This window comes from Halichoerus grypus, chromosome 7 (assembly GCF_964656455.1).
Source record: "Halichoerus grypus chromosome 7, mHalGry1.hap1.1, whole genome shotgun sequence".
NCBI classification, from domain to species: domain Eukaryota; kingdom Metazoa; phylum Chordata; class Mammalia; order Carnivora; family Phocidae; genus Halichoerus; species Halichoerus grypus.
Genome location: NC_135718.1, coordinates 47,256,368 through 47,275,442, shown reverse-complemented (window position 1 = coordinate 47,275,442; position 19,075 = coordinate 47,256,368). Strand labels below are relative to the sequence as shown.

Sequence of the window (19,075 nt, the reverse complement as noted above, 5' to 3'; positions counted from 1 at the left end):
CTGTTTGCAGTATGAATTTGGAGACAGCTTCAGGCTTCATCACTCAGTCTGGAGCGTGAGCCCTCTGAGCAGAAGGGCCTCAGGCCTTAGAGCAGGGCCTAGCAGGGGTGGACATTCAGAATTTGGTTGGATCAATGATTCATCAGTGCCTAGGAATACTGTGCAGCTATTAAAAAATGAAAAGGCTCTTTATATCTTGATGTGGAATAAACTTTGAGATATGATTAAGAAGAGAAAAGCAAGGTCCAAGTAGTGTGTATTAGAATGCTATCATTTTATGTGGTTTGTTTTTTTTTAAGGGGTGACAGGGGATGGTACCCATAGATCTTTGCTTCTCTAAGATGAGACCCTCAGGAGACTGGTGACCCTGGTCCTCCCACGAAGGCCCATCTGGGGGCTGGGGACAGGGCCAGCACATCACTGGACTTTGATTTTTGAACCACGCAAATGAGTTGCCTTTTCAATACAAATGGGACGATAGGAAGTGCTTTCAAGGAGCTGGGTAGTAAAGAGCTCCTTGGAAGTACAACCAGGCCTTTCTTCCCAAGATTGGGCCAGGCATGCTCTGCTGGTAGTTCCCTCAGCCAGGGTGTTCGTGTGGGGGGCAGAGAGCCAGGACATGGACTCAGACAGGCTCCTACTAGCGGTGGGGACTTGGCTGCTCTCAGATCTCAGACCTCAGTTTCCTTGTCTGTAAAATGGAGGTAATTCTAGTCTTACAGAGTGGGCATGAAAAGTAAAGGAGAGAATACAGAAAGTGCCTGGTAAATGGGACCTTTGGTGACACAGCAGGAGATGAGGGGACTTCCGGAGGGCAGCGCCACAGGAGAGCGGAGAAGGCCGGGGGCCATAGGCCTCTGTCCAGCACCCTGTGTCTGTAGCCTGAAATGCCCACTGGGTTATGGGAGAGCAAACCCAGCGGCCACGGGCAGGCTTCTGCTTTGGCCCAAGGACCTGGACCACTGAGCAGTGGGTGGACTCCTCTGTCTCCAGCTTTCTCTCTCTCTCTCTCTCTCCATCTCTGCCTTTGCCATTGTGGCCTCTCTGGAGAGGCCTGGGGACTCTGGGGGCTTTCTGGAGCTGAGGGGGCTTCCTCCACTTAGCTTCATGCTCCAGGAGGAAGTCACATTCATGTTAGAATTCCCGAGGCCCACGGCTGTTCAGGAAGTGGGCCTGGTGGCCGTGACATCTGTGGACCCTGTCCTGAGCCACGAGCTGGCAGCCAGAGCCCTAGGTCCTGGTTTGGACTCTGATACTGGCTCCCTGTGCCACTGTGGGTAACTCCTGTCCCCCTCTGAGCCTCAGTTTCCTTGTCTTGGAGAGGGGGTGGCGCTTACACCTGCCCTTCTTTCCCAGGAAGGCAAGGGAAGAATGGAATTGGGGTTCGTAGCGTGAAGAACTCGAAAGCATGGGGGCTTGGGGTGGGGGGCACGTTGTGCACTTACACCACACACGCGGTGAAGGCCTCATGGGAAGACCCCTACACATGTGTGTGCACACACACACACACACACAGAGCCACGTAGGTAGCTAAGGCCTGAACTGGGAATCTGAAGGTGGGGTTGCCATCCCCACCAGCCCCCCCAACTCACACACACGTGTGTAGAAATGTGTGTGCCCAAGTGTGCTGTTCCATGTCCCATGGCGGACACGCATACCCAGTGCTGACGTGAGTCATCCACAGAGAACACCCAGGAGCACCTCCTGCCCTCAGTCCAGATGGGCTTCCCCGTGGGCCGGGCAGCTGTGGCCGAAGTTCCTCCCTCCAGCGCGGGGCTGGCTGGGACGGGGGCCACCACAGCTCACAAAGGAGCCCAGAACCTGCTGGGAGCCACTGGGGCCGGCAGGTCGGTGCTGGGGCCGGAGGGTGGCTGTGAGGCTGTTGGGCCTGGTGCAACCCCAGTGACACCCACCCTCTTCTGTCTTCACAGGCTGGACAACGTTCATGGCTCTCGGGTAGAACCCAGTGAAACGGCCAGAATGAATTCTATGGACAGGCACATCCAACAGACCAATGACCGACTACAGTGCATCAAGCAGGTGGGTGTGTGGCCCGCGCTCACGCCTCCTCCCCTGCCCAGCCTGGCCCAGCTGGCGAGGGCAGGGCCGGCAAGGCAGGCTGAGCGGGAGGGGTGCTGGCCCAGCTATGGAGCTGGGCCTCTCGGGTGCTGGGTGGTGGTGGCAGGCCAGGGCTGACTGCCCGGGTCTCTCTGACCACCCCGTGAGAACGTGGCTGCATAGACAGGCCTAACACTGACATCACACACCAGGATCCATATGCCAGCCCTGCCCTGTCCGTCCTCATCTCCTCCCCCCACCTCCCCTCCCCTCCCCTCCCCTCCTCTTCTCTTCCCAGCTGTGTGATGTGGGGCCAGCCTCATGCCCTCTCTGGGCTCTGCTGTGTCAGCTGGGCTGCTGTGAAGATGGAGTAAAGTGCTTAGTCCCCTTCCCAGACCTAAGCTCCCCGCCCCTCTGCTTCCGTGGTTCTCTATAAAGAAACAGAAAAGGAAGAGTTCTGGGAAATGAGATCATCCTACAGAAAAGGAAACTGAGGCACGGAGAAGAGAAGGGAGTCAGCTGAAGTCACACAGCCCAGCTTCACTTGTGCTGGGGTGGAGGGGGGCGCCTCATCCCTGAGGACGGCAAGCTCCCCCTCCTGCCCAGGCTCACGCCACGTTCAAGAGGCCATCTGCTTGCCAGCATCCTCTCTGGATTGTTCAGAGGTGGGGCATGTTCCAGGTGGGCTCAGAGCACCCCCCCTCCCCACTTTAAGCAGCCTGGTTGAGCCAGGGTTGGCGGGCGCCCCCCAGTGTTGACCAGGAGTGGTGCGCCGCCCTCTGGGCGCAACCTCCTTGCAGCCCTGCATGGCAGGGTCTATGCAGACTCCTGAGTGTTATTGTACTCCCGGAGGGAGCAATATGGTAGAAGGGGCATGGGCTTTGACGTCAGAGAGACTTGAGCCCAAATCCTCACGCCTCCACGTGCCCACGTGGTCTCAGGCTTTGTTTCTCTGAGCCTCAGTTTCCCCACCCATCACAAGGGTCCAGGCTGTCACAGGGTGGCAGGGGCTGTTCTCCTCAGTGCCTCAGCAGCGGGGAGGCAAGCGCTGGGGTGAGGCCCCTGGGTCACCAGCATGGGCTGCTGGCCTCAGGACCCTTGGGGGGCAGAGCTCCCAGCCCTCCCCACCCCCCGGCAGCCTGCCCTCCCTGAGCGCCAGGGCCCAGTGGAGCTGAGGCCGGTCCTCAGGAATGAGGGCGTGTGTCCTCTCATAAATATCAAGTGGAGCTCTCTCGGAAGCCTGGGCAGGGTCTGAGGAGAGGAAATTGAAGAAGACTTGTTACAGATTGAACCCAGCCCCAACAGCTCCCCCAAAACGCCAATTACGCCTCTGCTCACGGTCACAGAATAGAAGCCAGACGGTGCCCTCCCTCCAGCCCTGCGCTCGCCTCTTCCCTGGGGCTCTGCAGGCCCTCTCCCAGCTCAGCCTGTGGCCCAGCTTCTCCCAGCCCTGAGGGATCCGCTGTCAGTGGCCCCCACCCCCAACAGCACAGTCTCGCCACCCGGCAGGAGCCCCTCCTAGTGACAGGCATGCGGCTCCTCCTGAGACCTGCTCACGACCTGACCTTTCTCCCATGGCTGGCTCTGCATGCCCAGAAATCAGGGTGCCCTTTACCCCCTCAGAGCATGGCCCCCAGGGCTCAGATTGACCAGTCAGCCAGTCCGAGCCCCCGTTCCACCACTTGCTAGCTACCTGACCCTGATTAAGCCGCCACTTCACCCCACTCGGTCTGTAGAATAGCATCATAAGGGACGCCCAGCCAGTGTGTGCCAGGGCAGCTGGAAGGCCAGGGATCTCCTCAGCTGCCCTCCCCCACAGCCTGCCGTCCCATGCATGTGTATGCACACACACACACACACACACACCTACACGCCCAGAGCTCTGCACTAGGGCCAGACCCTGATGCATTTGTGAGAGTGAGCAGGCTGTCCAGATGCCCCCCTGGACCATCCAGAGCTCCTGACACTCCCCACATCCCCCTCCACACCTCCGGTCAGACACAGCTCAGTACTTGACGTCTGTCTGCTCCACGACTGCCCCAGAGGGCGGTGCGTCTGGCTGAAGACTGCTGATTCTCAGATGTCCTCTCCCCTAATCAGAAGAGAAAGGCGAGCAGGTCTGCATGCTCTGAGGATGACAGATGCATTGGCTGGGCCTCATCGGGGCTTTGCAGCCTTGGACTCCCAGCCCTGCCTCACTTCTAAGCACAGCTTCCCCCACACACACCCACCCCACCCTGGTTCTAGCCATTGCTCACACTGGCCATCCCCCAAGCACCCTGCTGCCTCTCTTCCCTCCAGGCCTCTGGCTCAGCTGCCTTTCCCCCATCTCAGCCCCAAGTACTGGGAGAACCAGTGCTCTCTCTACAATGGGCCCCACTCAGAGGTCACACACACATCTGGGCTGTACGTTCAAAGCCACACAAATTGGCTAATTCCTGCACAGCAGCCTCCCCCAGCCCCACGGGCCCTTCTGAGCACCTGTACCCCCCATCTCTGAGCCCCACTGCTTCCTGGGCACCCAGCTGCCTCACCCACCCTGCTCTTTCTCCCTTGAGCCATTGGCCCTGTGGGGCACATATCAGGCCTCCCCCCAGACTGAGTTCCTTGGGGGCAGAGGATGTGCTATATTCATCTCAAAGTCAGCAGAGCCTAGCGCAGCCCCAGGCCAGGGCCCACATAAGTAGAGGGGGAACAGGGGAGGGGTGAACTGATTGATGGCTAGCAAAGGGAATGAGCGGAAGGGTGGATGGATGGACATAGGGATGCGCAGTTAGGCAGGTAGATACAGATGATGGAGGGATGAATGGATGGACAGGAGGTTGGATAACTTTTGGATGGATAGACAGGTAGGTAGATGAATGGATGGATGGGAAATGAATAAAGTAGTGAACAGTCGAATGGGTAGATGGACAAGGGGATGGATGGATGGATGGATGGATGGATGGACTGATTCATTGGATGGACAGGTTGTTTGGTTCATAGATGGACTAATAAGAAGATGCAGTCATCACTTGCTCTGGGTAGCCAATCCAACAGGTCTAGGCTTTGGTGTCCCCTAATCCTGCCCCAACAGACTCAGTGGCCAGTGGATATAACCCAGATCTTCCTAGGAATTGTGGAGACAGGCAGACTGTCTGGTGGGAGTTCAGGCATTAGTATCCAGTAATGGCCACACCCAGGGAAGCTTCTGCATATGATTCAGATCTGTGCTCCCATCCCCAGACCATCCAAGCCTGGCCAAGCTCCCCCATCCAGCCCTGGCCACTCCACATGCCACAAGGGACCTGTTCTGAAGTGGCCAGGTTGCCAGCCTACACCACAGATGGACCATCCTTTGGACAGTTAATGGCTCACCACCCATTTCGGCGCGGGCCTGGCCGTGTGCCAGTCTTGAGAGTTCCAGAGGTGAACAGGGCACTATTTCTACTCTCCAGAAGCTCCTAGGAGAGAAGAAACTATACAGAGGTCAAAGCAGTCACAGTCTTTACCTGGCACCGACTCTCTCATGGGGACGGCATGATTTAAATTGTTCCTAAGCTGTGTGGCAGCCCTGCAGGCTGTCAGCACCCCATTTTACCAGTTAGGGGCCTGAAGCTCAGGAACATGCCCAGAACTGTGGGGCTCAGTGGCTGAGATGAGGTTTGATCCAGGTCACCCGCTTCTGTGCAGCCCAGGGACCTCATAGTCGAAACAGGAAACAACAGCACAGAGAGGGGTGGGGGCTTGGCCAATGCCACAGAGCCGCCGAGCAGCAACCACTGAACGGGACGCCTATGTTCTTTCTACCAATGAGTCACGCCCAGTGGTGACCACCCAGAGCCCAAGCTGAAGGCCACATGAGCTGGCTTGCGTAAGGGTGGAGAAGCGTGGAGGTGGGCTGAGCATCATATGGAAGGCTGCGTGCTCGGGGACCAGAACAAAACTGGGCCCCCGAGACGGGCCTCAGAGGCCACTTGTGAGCCCGGAGCCCCAAAGGGGTTGCCAAGGGTGAGGGTGCTATGGGCAGGCAGCTCTGAGAGCAGCATGTGTTGGCTGCTGACCCTGCTAATTGGGTGTGACATCACGTAAATAAACGAAATAACTCAGCCGAGAGAGGCCACCGGACAGGGAATTAGCCGATTTGCATGGCTTTCCACGTGCAGCCCGGATGGCCCCCCTCCGGCCTCGGAAGGGGCCCATGTTAGAGAGTGAGCACTGGAGGCAGAGGTGAGGACCCCCTGCTGCCCTCTCAAAGGGCCCTGTCCTCCATGTGGAGGCTCCTCCCGTCTCCTACGCATCAAGTGCAGGGAGCTCTGCCTTTGCAGAAAGAGCCTATGTGAGCCAGGGCCGAGAGCTGCCGAGTGCAGCTGTGCTTCCAGGGGAGCCTCCGGGAGCCAGAGTCAGGGCCAAGGGCAGCCCCACGTGGGAGCACCCCACGTGCCAGGCGCCCTGCCAGGGGCCGCAGGAGCCTCATCTTATCTCCCCGGCCCCATGACGGAGGGCTGTACCGCTGCTCGCTTGCCCTCCTTCTTGCCTTCACCGCTCCCTCCCATAGAGGCACCATGTTCTAATTCATTTCACTGTCTTCCATCCATTTTTAAATCTTTCTTGCACGACCCACGTTGTAAGAATAGTCGTGAAACCCTACACAAAAGAAATAAAAAGTCCCACCACCAAGCCATGATCGGTCATCCCCCTTTTACAGATGGGACAACTGAGGTTTGGGAAGGTGAGGGACTGCCCTGGGTTAGCAGCTAGCAGGAGGCAAAGGCAGAGGGAGCCCCCGGGGTCCTGCCCCACAGGGGCTCAGTGCCACTGTACATTCCATTCCTTCCTAATTCCGGGACCTGGCGGCTACTAAGACCCCTCCCCGCCTTGGCTCCAAGGCAGACTTGCGCTGCAGTTTGGAATAGAGCGCCCACCCCAGGGGAAGCTACTATTCCTTTCTCTCCCAGCACCAAAGCAACAGGGGCCTTAGAAGGTCCCACCAGCCCCTTTGCAGCTGGCTTACGACCCCTGCAGACACACCCTAGGTGTCCCGCTGGAGGACCCACAGTCGTGACACCCATTGCTGGAATTCCTGCTCTGCCCCTAAGCAGCTCTGTGACCCTCGACGAGTCACTCATCCCCTGGGCTTAGGTCTAACTCATCGGGACCTGGGAAGACCTGGGCAGGTGTTAGAGAATGAAGCCACCCCCGCCCACCCTGGCAGCTCTGTGGCCTGGGTCTGAAGCAGGATCTAGAAGCCTTGGCCCCAGGATTCAGTGTCTGCTGACTCAGATCCCCTGACTGGAAGGGGCTTGAGCTCAGGCGTGGACCCCTCCCGACAATGCCAGCAGCCCCCAAGCCTAGCCAGACCGGGCCTGCGAAATCTGGTTTTGGGGAGCTAAGCCACATATGCCAGACCCTGGAGTGAGAATATCCTGGGCACAGCATGCTTATAGTTCAACTCCCAAGCTGGGTTTGGCCCGGAGACCTCTTTCTAACCCACCTGACCCCTGCCCTATTTGGCCATGGCTGAGTTTTCTCTGAAGCCAGAGCTCGTGGGCTTCCAGACCTGGGCTGTGGTGGTGGTGATGGTTAGTGGGAGAGGCCTTCATCAAAAAGGAATCTCCAGGGCTAGCCTGCCCTGGCTTGGGGAGAGCCAGCCCCCAAGGATGGGGGCCATAGGCCACCCTCCTGAACTCTGCAGAGTTTACCTGCCCCCACAGCCAACATCCAGAAAACACTTTAGTATTATTGTCTTTCTCTAGACCTTGGTTTTCCTATCTTTGCAATGGGGCTACTAATCCCCATCCTGCAGGGATTGGGTGGGAGGGATGCACAGGGAAAAATGAATGACAGGTTGTTTGAGAAGCCTCCTTAATCCTACGCCCCCTTTCTTCGAGTTTCATCCCCAGTGAGGCCTGGGGTCTTCGCCACCCCAGACCCACATGCTACCCTGCTGGCCTTGTTGCTGGAGCTTCACACTGCCTCCTTCCCTCTCCCACAGCACTTACAGAACCCTGCCAACTTCCACAATGCCGCCACGGAGCTGCTGGACTGGTGTGGAGACCCTCGAGCCTTCCAGCGGCCCTTCGAGCAGAGCCTGATGGGCTGTTTGACGGTGAGTCTTCATGCCCCCCCACCTGCCCTGGAGCCCGGGGAGGATGCCCCAGGGGCTCGTGTGCCTGTCCAGGGGTCAGAGAGGCTCCAGACAACAGAGGATGAGAGATAGAAAGACACCAGTACTGGAGGGGACAACCCTTCTCCTTGTGCCACCCCCCAACATACACCTTCAGGGAAACCGGTCTGATGGGAAGACAGCCCTCAGGATGAGGTGGGCTCCCCACACTCGATGGGAAAGCACAGGGCCTGCCTGGGGGGGAGTTCCAAGTCTGATTAGGGTAAATGTTCCACCCTAAGCAAAACAGAGTCATGGAGCGTTTTTAGCCATCCTTTTATCCAGTCGTTCATTCATCCAGTTGGGCAAACATCTAGTGAGCTTTTTATAGTCATCCATCCTTCTGTCCATTCATAGAAGCATCTTTTGAGCTCCTCTTATAGCCATCCATCTATCTAAATAAACGCTGATTGATCCCTCATTTGTCACATCTGATCCCCTCAGCTCAGTCCTAGGAAACCACAGAATAAGACTTGGCCAAGCCCGAGTCCCTCTTTAGTGGGGGAGCCCTGATGTGGAGAGAGTGGGCCGAGAGAGCTGTGTGCAAGGGGAAAGCAGCAGCGAGCAGGGACGCGCTGATGGCCCAGGAGGTGGGGAGGCTGGCGGGAAAACCCGAGGGAAGGAGCCCCAGACACCTCCACCGGGGTTCTCCCCAGCAGCCGGGCAGAGTGAGCACGTTCTAGGAGCTTGGAACAGCATGTGCAAAGGCCCAGATGGACAATAGAGCCCAGAGAGCCGAAGTTCACTCAGCTCGGTGAGGGCCTAGGATGCAGGCTGGGCAAGGGCCAGGGCCAGAGCTTGTGACATCATTTGCCAAGCCTCGGAGCTTGCCGGCCAACAGCCGCGCAGAAGGAGCTCGCGGCTTGTGAATGACCCCAGCCACGTGAGCTTGAGGGAGACTTGGTGGCCAGCGAGGACAGCTGCTCAGAAGGCCCTGAGTCAGCTTGGAAGAGGACATGGGTAAACAGATTGCTGCAGAGCCCAGCTACCCCAAGGCTGGGGAGGAGGGGCCCAGGTGGATGCCTGGCTGGGAAGGAACAATAGGTAAAGCGCGAGGCACCATGTTCTCTGAGAAGCTCCAGATAGGAGGGAGGCGAAAGCCCCAGCGTGGCCCTGGCCTGGAGCGAGAGGATTGACATGATCGTGGGCCATCCTTACAGAGCACCCCGTCTGTGCCTGCCACTGAGCTGGGCCGGCACACACCTTCTCACTGAGTCCTCACACTCCATGAGGCTGGCCCTGCCATCATCCCCATTTTACAGAGGAGAAAACAGGCTTGCTGGGAGGGCTTCCCAAGGTCACATAGCCAAGACCCCACTGCCTCTAGAGGAAATGCTCCTGGCCCGTAGGGATGTCGGCCAGGGGTACAGCCGAGACCCTCAGGGCTACCCCATTTGTTTGAGGCCAATGCCGTCTGGCTCCCTTGGAACCACCAGGCCAAATCAAGCGGCTGCCTACACTGCCCCACCCTCCTCATCCTCCAGCCCGCTGGGCTCCCCTCCCTCTACCAGCTCCCGTAATCCTCTTTGCAGGGATCCTGGTTCAGGCTAAGCCCCCTGGGCAAGGACAGATGTTACCAGAGGCCCCCCCAGCTTCCATCCTAGCTGCCGGCAGCCATAAGTCAAGTAGGAGGTGGGGACCACCACGAGGTGTGGCCAGACTGGCCGCCACAGTCCCCCAGCACCCTGCCCGAGCCTGGCCCTGCCTGGGAGGTGGGGATTCAGAGCTGAATCAGACGATGGCCCCGGGCAGGCTGGATGGGCATGATGGGGGCACGAGCTGACCAGTGACTGTCCCTGCTCCAGCCCTGTCACTCATTTATTCAGTTGACAAACCTTCACTGAGGCCCTGTGCTCACCAGAGGCAGAGCAACAAGCACAGTGGACCTCTCTTAACAGTGTACGTTCCAGTGGGGGATGGGGGAGGCGGACCCTAAACACTAAAGGAGTAAATAAGGACATAGGCCAGCGCCCCGTTGAGGGGGGGGGTGCTGCTCAGGAGAAGCCTCCTGAGGGGGTAACCCCCAGCTGAGACCAGAATGGCAAGAAGAAGTCAGCCAGGAGAGGGGAGGGTGCTCCAGGCAGAGTGAACTGCTAGTGCAAAGGCCCTGAGGCTTGATTTGTTCAAGGAACAGAAAGACGTCTCAGGGGGCACCTGGGTGGCTCAGTCAGTGAAGCGTCCTTGGCTCAGGTCCTGATCTCATGGCTCATAAGATTGAGCCCCTACGTTGGGTTCTGGGCTCAGAGGGAGTCTGCTCGGATATTCTCTCTCTCTGCCCCTTCCCCCACTCCTGCACACTCTTTCGCGCTCTCTCTCTCAAATAAATAAATAAATCTTGAAAGAAAGAGAGAGAGAGAGAAAGAAGAAGGAAAGAAAAAAGAGAGGAAGGGAGGGAGGGAGGAAGGGAGGGAGGGAGGGAGGAAGGAAGGAAGAAAGGGAGGAAGGAAGGAAGGAAAAGTCTCAGATGGCTGGAGCACAGGAGAGGGAAAGGATACAAGATGAGGTTAAAGAAGGAAGCAGAATCAAGGCAACGCAGGACCTGCAGGCTGAGGGGAGAGGAGCTTAGATATTATCTGAAGGGTGATGGGGGGCCTTGAAGGATCTTAAGCAGGTGAGTGATAGGATATGATTTATGTGAGGACAGGAGCTCTGAAGGGGAGCATCCTAGTAGGATAGGCTAGAGGGATTTTGGAGGTCTTCCTGGAGGAGGGAGCCCAGGGAGGAGCCTGTAGGATCTGACTAGACAGCAGGGAGGCCGTGGCTTCTGGGGCAGGGACAACGGTGTGGACAAAGGCTCAGTGCCGGCTCTTCTGGGTCTCTCCTCATCGCAAGCCAGCTTAAGGCACAAACTTGCTTGAATGGTGGGCTTTGACCCCCACCTCTCTGGCCTGCTGCTTAGCCAGAAAGGGGCCTTTGGTTCACCTGCCACAGTGGCAGAGATGTTGAGTTTGACTGTCCCTTGGAGCTCAGTAGAACCAGCAGCAGGGAAGTGCAGGGAATGGGGAGGTCATAGCAGACCCCCTTGGTACCCGAGGCACTTTCCTGGGCCCCATCTCCTTGCATCCTTATGAAGACCTTGCAGGCCAGGCAGGGAAGGGATCGTCACTTCTGCTTTACGAACAAGACAACAGAAAGGGGGAGCAGCTCGCTACAGTCCCAGTCTGGTACTCCTGAGCCCCCAAGGCCCTGCGGCTGGTCCTCCGTCCCCCTGCACATCCTCAGCCCCAGCCATGTCCCGTGGGAAGGGAGGGGATGCGGGAGGTCAGAGATCCCCAGGGGCCTAAGCAGGGCAAAGCTGCTGAGCTCCCCGCCAACACTCCCCATGCAGGTGGCAGGTTGAAGTGCTCCCGGTTACAGCAGTCCCCTGGGCGACCCCTGGGAATGAACTCCTCTGGACCCAGCTTACTTGGAGGATAGAAATTAAAAGCCACTTAGCCTCAAGCAGGCCCATTTTCGTCATACTGCGCCTGGGCCCTGGGGTAAAGAACGGCTGGCAGTGCCCCTGCCCCACACTCCCCTTCAGGCCCTCTGACCCCCATGATGCAGAAGTGTGGGAGCCCTGGGACCCCTCCCCAGGGGTGAGGGTGTGAGCCCTGGTCACCACTTGCTCCTCAGACCAGGTTTTTCCTGACTCTGCTGGCGGCTCACTTCCCGGCCCCTCCCCTAGCAGCAAGGCTGAGCCCCCTGTCTGAGGATCCCCCTCAAAATCAGGCCTCTCTGGACTCATTCCTTCCTCCCCTAAGGTGGAGTATGGTTGATACGCTCTAGGCACAGAAAGGAGAAGGCCAGAGAACGGGAGAGGAGAGACAGGAAGGAGAGGAGGTGGCAGAGGGAAACAGAGGCCAGCTAGCCTAACAGCAGGGCCCCCCATCTCTCCAGGGAGAACTTCCCCACAGAGGCAGAGGATTCGCTGCTGAAGCTGTCAGGGTATGTTCACAAATAGCGTTCACTGAGCTGTGTGCCTGGTCCTGGCTCTCATCCTCGCAAGGAGAGGGCATGTCACAGATGGGGAGACTGAGGCTCAGAGAGGTTAAGTAACTTGCCTTAGGTTGCACAGTACGGGGGGGGGGCAGAATTGGAGTGCAGGTCGGCATGCCTCCGGTTCCCCTGACTCCCTCAGAGGATGTCAGAGTCCAGCCCCATGCCTGGAACTGAAATCCCTTCTCTAGCATCCCCCAGACAGCTTGTCTTGCTTCGTAGCCAGGAGGCTCATCGCTTTTCAAGGCAAGACACCCGCTTGATGGGGCTAACTGGCCACCTGACCTTGAGCACACGGCCTCTGTCATCTCTGGGCTTCAGTTTCCCTCTCTGGCACGAGGGGCTGGACTCCCTGACCTGTAGGTCCGTCCCCCTGGGCCCCAGAGGGGCTAGGTCTCCAAGTGCCGGGAGCCGGCTGGGCCCGGGCAGCCAGCAGAGGGCAGCAGCGGGGCTGCCGCTCCCCGCCAGCCTTTGTAGAGGAGGGGTCTTCCCGGCCCACCCGCACACAGGACCCTCACTGGGGGTGCCATGCCCACAGAGGGGGGAGCAGGCCTCTGAAATACAACCAGCTACTCAGCTAAGTCCACCCTCCCCACCACTGTCAGGCAGACCCATCTCACAGGACTTTCCAGGGGGTCCTCATGTACCTAAGGCCTCGAGGGCCTCGGGGTCCAGCTTAGCCGCACTGCGCCGTGCTGACCTTCAGCACGGCCCTGCCCTCTCTGGGCTTGGTGAAAGCTGGCTGTTGCCAGCGTCCCTTCTGAACACTAAGGCTCAGGGGATTTGGTGACAAGCAGACATTCCCAGGCCTGCAGGACAGCCCTTATTCCAGCACCAGGCCCCTGTTGCTCAATTTAGCTGGGTTTTTTGTTGTGTGTGTGTTTTTAAACCAGAGCAACAGGATTACCCAGTATTGGCCAAACAGAGGGACCTTTGCCTTCCTGCCCTCAACACAGGGCCTGAGGCTTCTCCGGGCAGTTGGGAGTAAGGCCTTAACCCTTTGTGGGCTGAAAAAGAGATCCTCTCATGGAAAGAGCCCAGATGTTGCAGCCTGACTGCCTGGGATCGCACCCAGGCTCTATCATGGACAAGACTCATAACCTTTGTCTCATATCCATACTCAGTTTCCTCCTCTGTAAAACAGATAATAATACCACCTCGTGGAGCTGTTGTGAGAATTCGGCACTTCACTGCTTACAAAGCTTTCACTTAGCCCTCCTACCGGGCAGCCAGCATTCTCATTATGCTATTTGCCTCCATCAACATTTCCCACCAACAGCAGCCTCACTGATGCACTAGTCCAAACAAATTGTCTGTGCTCACTCACATCCACCTCAAGACTCTGCCAAAGAAAAGGCCACGATAGTCAACATCTAAGCTGAAGTGACTCTTCTGGGCCTACTGTGTTGAGTCCCAGCTCTGCCTGATCTTGGGGACCTGCCTTAGCCTGCCCGCTTCACCTGCCTCACCTGCTAAATGGACAGTGCTGGTCTCCAGACCTGAAATGTTCAACAGGCCACAGAGAGCTAGTGGCCTTGGCTTTTCTGCTTGGACAGTGAAAAAAACAGTGAGAATGCCCTGCCCTGAGGTGGCCCAGAGCCTCTGGATCAGGGGGTGTGTGTAGGGACAGGGGGTACCATAAGAACCACAGTTAGGGGCAAATAGAGCCCGTGGAAAAGAGGCCTGGAGGAACAGAGGAGCTCTGCATCAGGGGCTCCTGTTTGCAGCAGAGAAGCTGAGCAAACATTCAAACCCGAGAGGTCCTTTTTCCTCCCTGCCCTGGGAGTTCCCAGGAGGTGGGGGTGGGGGGGAGGAACGACAACCCATTCCAAAAGGTGGTGGTGGCCCTGGGAAGAGGGCGTCCACTGGCTCCTCCCTGGTTCATCAGGCTCACTCTGTCCAGGCCTTAAATGTTCATACTTTTTAAATGACAGGGTTGGCCTAGATTAGCGCTTTCCCCACCCTTTTTAGCCTTAGAGCCCTTGTAACGAACCCTTAAATACAAAGCAGATAACGGGGAACCTACTCTGATGGTCGCAGGGGCCGGGCCAAACCCCATGGCAGCCTGAGGCTCTCTGAGGACCTCCGAGCGCCTCTGGAACAGGTGGTAGCTAGGGGCCTGCTGATGGAGTCTTCCCTCTCTCAAAAGAGCGAGCTGCCACATCTGGGAGCACTCCTTTCCCACTCAGCTGTAGCCGCTCCCGCTGCTTCCTGCGCCGACTCCGTTTCCCAAGGTCCTTCCTTCTTCATAAGGAAACCTAATTTTGCTGCTGTCCCTGAGGGAGGCGGGCAGGAGGGAGCAGGTCTGGCCATGGCAGGACACCTGGGAGTGGGCGAGGAAGGAGTGGAGCCTGATGGGTGTGAGCCTGTGGAGCCATTTGGGGGGCCCCCAAGAGCACCCTGCCCCACACTGCCCCAGGGACTGACAGCTCTCCCAGTCCCTCTCCTCTCCCCCTTCTGGCCCACACTTCAGAGGTTCTCAAGGAGAAAGGAGGGACCTCGGGGCTCCAAACACACAGCTGCTAGCAAGCTTCCGTCGACACTCTGATGGAAGCCTTCCGTGTGCCGAGCAGGTGCTCATCGCTGGAGACAGACCCCAGGCTGAGCATGAGGGCCCTGCGGTCTCTGGGCCCAGGTCTGAGAGGCTGCAGGGTGCCTGGCACAGAGCTGAGCACTGAGGAGCGTAGGCATGTCCATCTGGAAAAGCCTTAGCAGTCTGTCCGGCAGCTCCAAGCTGCAGCTCCGTGGAGCAGTGTGTCCTAAATCCGTGCTTCTCCTTAGGCACAGGTTTTGACTCAGGAGGGGCCAGTGCCGCTGGGTGGGGACCATGCCTGGAATGGTGAGGGCAGCAGGCACCCACGCAGGTGGGTGCAGGAGCTCGGGGTGGGGATGGAGAGAGGTGCTAGGTGTGGGAGACTTCCCGGGGCCGGGACTTAGAAGGGAGTTTGGGGAGCTGCCTGGGGTGGTGGGGGGGGGGAATAGAGGCCTGGCCTGTAGCCATCCAAGACACGGTGGTACAGCACCTTCTGGAATGTGGCCACATCGAGTCCTTGAAAGCCGCAGGGCCTGGGCTTCGGGGTTAGGCCCACCAGCAGACTAGAAACCCCTGAGGGCAGGGACCAGGCTCCCAGGGCCTGGCGTGGAGGAGGGGCTTGTCAGTGTTTATGGAGTGACTGAGCAAGGCACAGTCTGAGTCCCAGCTCTGCCTGATCTTGGGGACCTGCCTTCGCCTGCCCGCCTCACCTGCCTCGCCTGCTAGATGGACACATCCGTCACTCTGGGCTCGGAGGCCTGGTGCTGGCCGTGACTCACCCTGCCCTTCCTCTCTCTCGCTGGCAGGTGGTCAGTCGGGTGGCAGCTCAGCAGGGGTTTGACCTGGACCTCGGTTACAGACTGCTGGCGGTGTGTGCTGCGAACCGAGACAAGTTCACTCCCAAGTCTGCGGGTAGGTGCTGGCTGGGGGTTCCACAGATGTCACGGGGAGGTGGGAGTGTAAGCGGATTCGAACCCAGGGCTGCACGCCACCCCTGCCAGCTGGTGCCTTGGTTCCTCCGCGTGTGGTGTGAGCCTGCAAGGAGCAGCGGCTTGTCCACCAGGCTGTGCAGCCCGCGGCTGAGGCTTGTCCCTCCTCTCAGGCAGTGTTCTCTCCTGCGGGGGGGCCTCGGGGCCAGCGAGGGGCCCAAGCACGCCATCCCCCGACAGGCTGAAGGGAGACATGCATCATCTCATTTCATCTCCGTAATGACCCCTTGGCGTTAGCCCTGCGATCATCCCCATTTGACAGATGAGGGAACTGAGGCTCAGAGAAACCGAAGAGGTTTCTCGGCCACACAGCTAGAAAGTGGCAGAGCTGGGGTTTGAGCCCAGGCCTATACGCCAGAGTGGGCATTCCTAACCCTGTGTTCATTCAAAACATCTGCATTTAAAATAAAACACAAAATAAATGCGAATTGGTACATGCAGGGTTCTAAAAGCATCGTATTCTCTGCATAATATTCTCCGTCGCCACTTTGTCATTGCATGGGACCTCGTGCCCCTGGGTTCAACCGAGGCCACAGATGGGGCCGGCAGCATTCTGTGCATGAGGGCTTTAAGCACACCAAAGATGCAGTTTTACATTTCCCATCATCCCCATGACCTTGCATAAGCTGGGGGCACGGTGTAAGCTCTCACTCCGACAGACCTGGGACAGGCAGGCCCTATCACTTGCTGAGCGTGTGGCCTCGGAGCTTCAGTTTATCTCCTTGGGAAGGCAGGAATGACAATGAGACATACCCTGCAGGGGTCATTGTCCGTTCTAGATATATGTGCAGTGCCAAGCGCAGTGTCTAGAGGTTGTTAACATTTTTTTATGTTCGAGTAATTCATTGAAAAAGAAAAGAAAATCAATTATTTCCTTTGTATAACAATAAAACAGACGTTTTCTCTGAATTCGTCAATCAGTTCTTTGGAGTAGATCTAGAAACAGCCTTCATGAAAATGTTTAAGAGACATCTCACGGTGTATTTCTGTAAACCTGCTCAACCTACAGTCTCTCGAGCGCGGGTTCGTGCTCCTCCCTGCGCGTGTTTGCAGACCGTGCACGCGGACTGTGGGTGGTCTGCGGAAGGTGTGGGCAGCGGCGGCTAGCTCTGAGCTCCTTGCCGTGCCAGCCCACGTTGGGATGGCGCTCTCGTATTGAGCTGCTGGCCAGAAAATGGTCTGGGAATCTCATAAGTGGTGGCTATTCCTAATGGAATCTGCAGTTTTAATAATAACTTAAGTCGATACAATTTTGACAATGTAAAAATTGCTACTTATCCAAGAAACATCTCCGTATCTCTGTTGAGCGCCTGGTCCATGCGGGCACCTGGCCAGGTCTGGGTTCTGATGAGGGATGCGACCGACGTGGTCCCACCTCGGGAAACGTAGAGTCTAGAGCAAGGGGTCAGCAAACGTCCATGAAGAGCCAGATAGTAAATAGTTTAGGCTTTGCAGGCTATCCAAAAGCAACATAGACAATATGTAAACAAATGAGTATGGCTCATTCCAATAAAACCTCACTTATGAAATCAGGTGATTGGCTCTGGTTTCCCAACCCCGGTCTAGAAGAAAAGAAAGACATCAAATAAGCATAGGTGTGTGTGGGTGTGCGTGTGTGCGTGGGCATGCGTAAATTCAAGCTGTGGTAAGTTGCATGAAGGTAAAGTCAGGGATGCTATGAGACCACCTGGGGTGGGGGAAGGCTTCCCTGAGGCCCAGAGATTGAGAAGGTAAAGAAAAAAAGGAAGAGCTTCTTCCCAGGTAAAGAGAGCACCCTAAACGAAGGTCCTGAGGTAGAAGGAAGCGTGGCTTTGTGGCAGAACCAAACCAAGGGCCGTGGTTCCAGAGCCCGGAGGCAGGAGTCAACAGCAGTTAGAAAGACACATGGGGCCTGTCTTGAGGGTTGTGGTTTTTGTACTGAGAATGATAAGAACATGGCTAAATTCTCCTTTGGCCCAGATAGCTCCGGCTCCAAAGGAAGAACAGATTGCACAGGGGGAGGGGGCCGTGTAGATGCAGGGAGCGGGTCGGCAGATTGCTGGGGACATCAGGATGATGGTGGCTGGACCAGGAAGGTTCCGCTGCCTGTGGAGTAGAGTGGAGAGAAAGGGATGACTCCAAACGCTGTGTAAGAGGCAACACCAAGACAGGGAAAGTGTTGCCGGTGGGGGGTGGGGGGGGAGGAGGAAAACAGGAGAGTGGGTTGTCCCAGAAGACCCAGCTGCTCCCTTGTTGTGGAGGAAAGGCTCAGGTCCCTGTGTAGCCCTTCCTCGGGGGTCTCTCAGGCCCCTGCTGGTATGTGCCAGGTGCTCTCTTATACTTTGCTGCAGTGCTCAACTCTGTGAGACACGGGCTATTGTCTCCATTTATGGGGGAGGACATTGAAGCTCAGAGAGATTTGTGACTTACCTGTGGTCACACAGCTCATAAATGGGACTTCAACCCATGGCCTCCTGGCTCCAGGCCCAGTCTCTGGCCACTCCATCACAGTTGACTCTGGACCTCAACTTCGGAGGCCACTCCTCCACCTGGGAGAGCCCTTTACTTCACTCAAGTCACTCTAGGGTGGCCCTGCCCTCGGCTAAGTGGTACTTCCAGCATCACTCCTCCTGAAACAAGGGCTTTGTTCTTCCCTCTGTTTGCACTCCCAGTTGTGCACAGCTCTTTACAGTTTATCGAGCCCTTTTCCAGGCATTGTATCTGTCAGTTAAGTCACATGATAGACCCTGAGGTGAGGCCTCAGCATACCCGTTCTGCAGCTGAGAATACTGAGGCCAGAGGCCCAGCAATGCCTGTGGCTTTGCTATTGCTTTAATTCCCTTCTTCGGAGCCAAACCGCTGTCGGCACCAACAGCCGTGACTACCCACCTCCTGGAGAAGTCGGGGCCTCAGGACTCAGGTTCCCAGCAGGGCCCCTGCTGGACCCCTCCTCTGGGAAGGCAGGCCGCCAGCCTGAGGGCGAAGGCTTCCGCTGCTGCTTTCATTGTCAGCATAAAGGGTCTGCCAGGCTGACCACGAGAGGGGTGGAGGCCGCAGGGAGCTGAGCAGCGACCCCGGGTTCCTGAGGCGGCTCCAGCACGGCCTCCCGTCTCCGCCATGTTGCCCACCTCCCAGAGCCGTGGCCTCATCTGTAAAGAGGGCCTATCTGCCTCCCTCACAGGCTGCCTGTGAGGGCTAACGAGATTCCCTAGTCATGGAAGTGGGGGGACCCGCCAATACCTGAGGCCCAGTGGTGCCAAGTAAATAGTACTCTCCAGCCCTCCTCCTCTGCTCTGCTCTGCCTTCCCCCTGCCCCCCACCCCCTCCACACACACACACACACACACACACACACACACACGGTTCCTCTCTAAGGCTTTTTCTGCTCCAGCA

At 57.4% G+C, this 19,075-nt stretch overlaps 1 protein-coding gene and 1 long non-coding RNA gene across 11 annotated transcripts in view; one reads left to right on the top strand and one right to left on the bottom strand.

Moving 5' to 3' along the window:
• ZMIZ1 (zinc finger MIZ-type containing 1) overlaps window positions 1-19,075 on the top strand; it is a 235,027-nt gene that overhangs the window by 123,324 nt on the left and 92,628 nt on the right. For 7 of the 10 annotated variants that reach the window (XM_036089818.2, XM_078077519.1, XM_036089817.2 and 4 more), the window contains 3 exons: window positions 1,932-2,040; window positions 8,033-8,146; window positions 15,521-15,626. In XM_036089818.2, coding sequence (XP_035945711.1) covers window positions 1,981-2,040; window positions 8,033-8,146; window positions 15,521-15,626 — 280 coding nt within the window. In that variant the 5' untranslated portion in view covers window positions 1,932-1,980. Of the gene's footprint in view, window positions 1-1,792; window positions 1,848-1,931; window positions 2,041-8,032; window positions 8,147-15,520; window positions 15,627-19,075 lie in introns of those variants that run through there. The other 3 variants (XM_036089815.2, XM_036089814.2, XM_036089816.2) reach the window with 2 other exon arrangements.
• LOC144382563 (uncharacterized) overlaps window positions 1-19,075 on the bottom strand; it is a 239,241-nt gene that overhangs the window by 208,719 nt on the left and 11,447 nt on the right. The window lies entirely within an intron of this gene.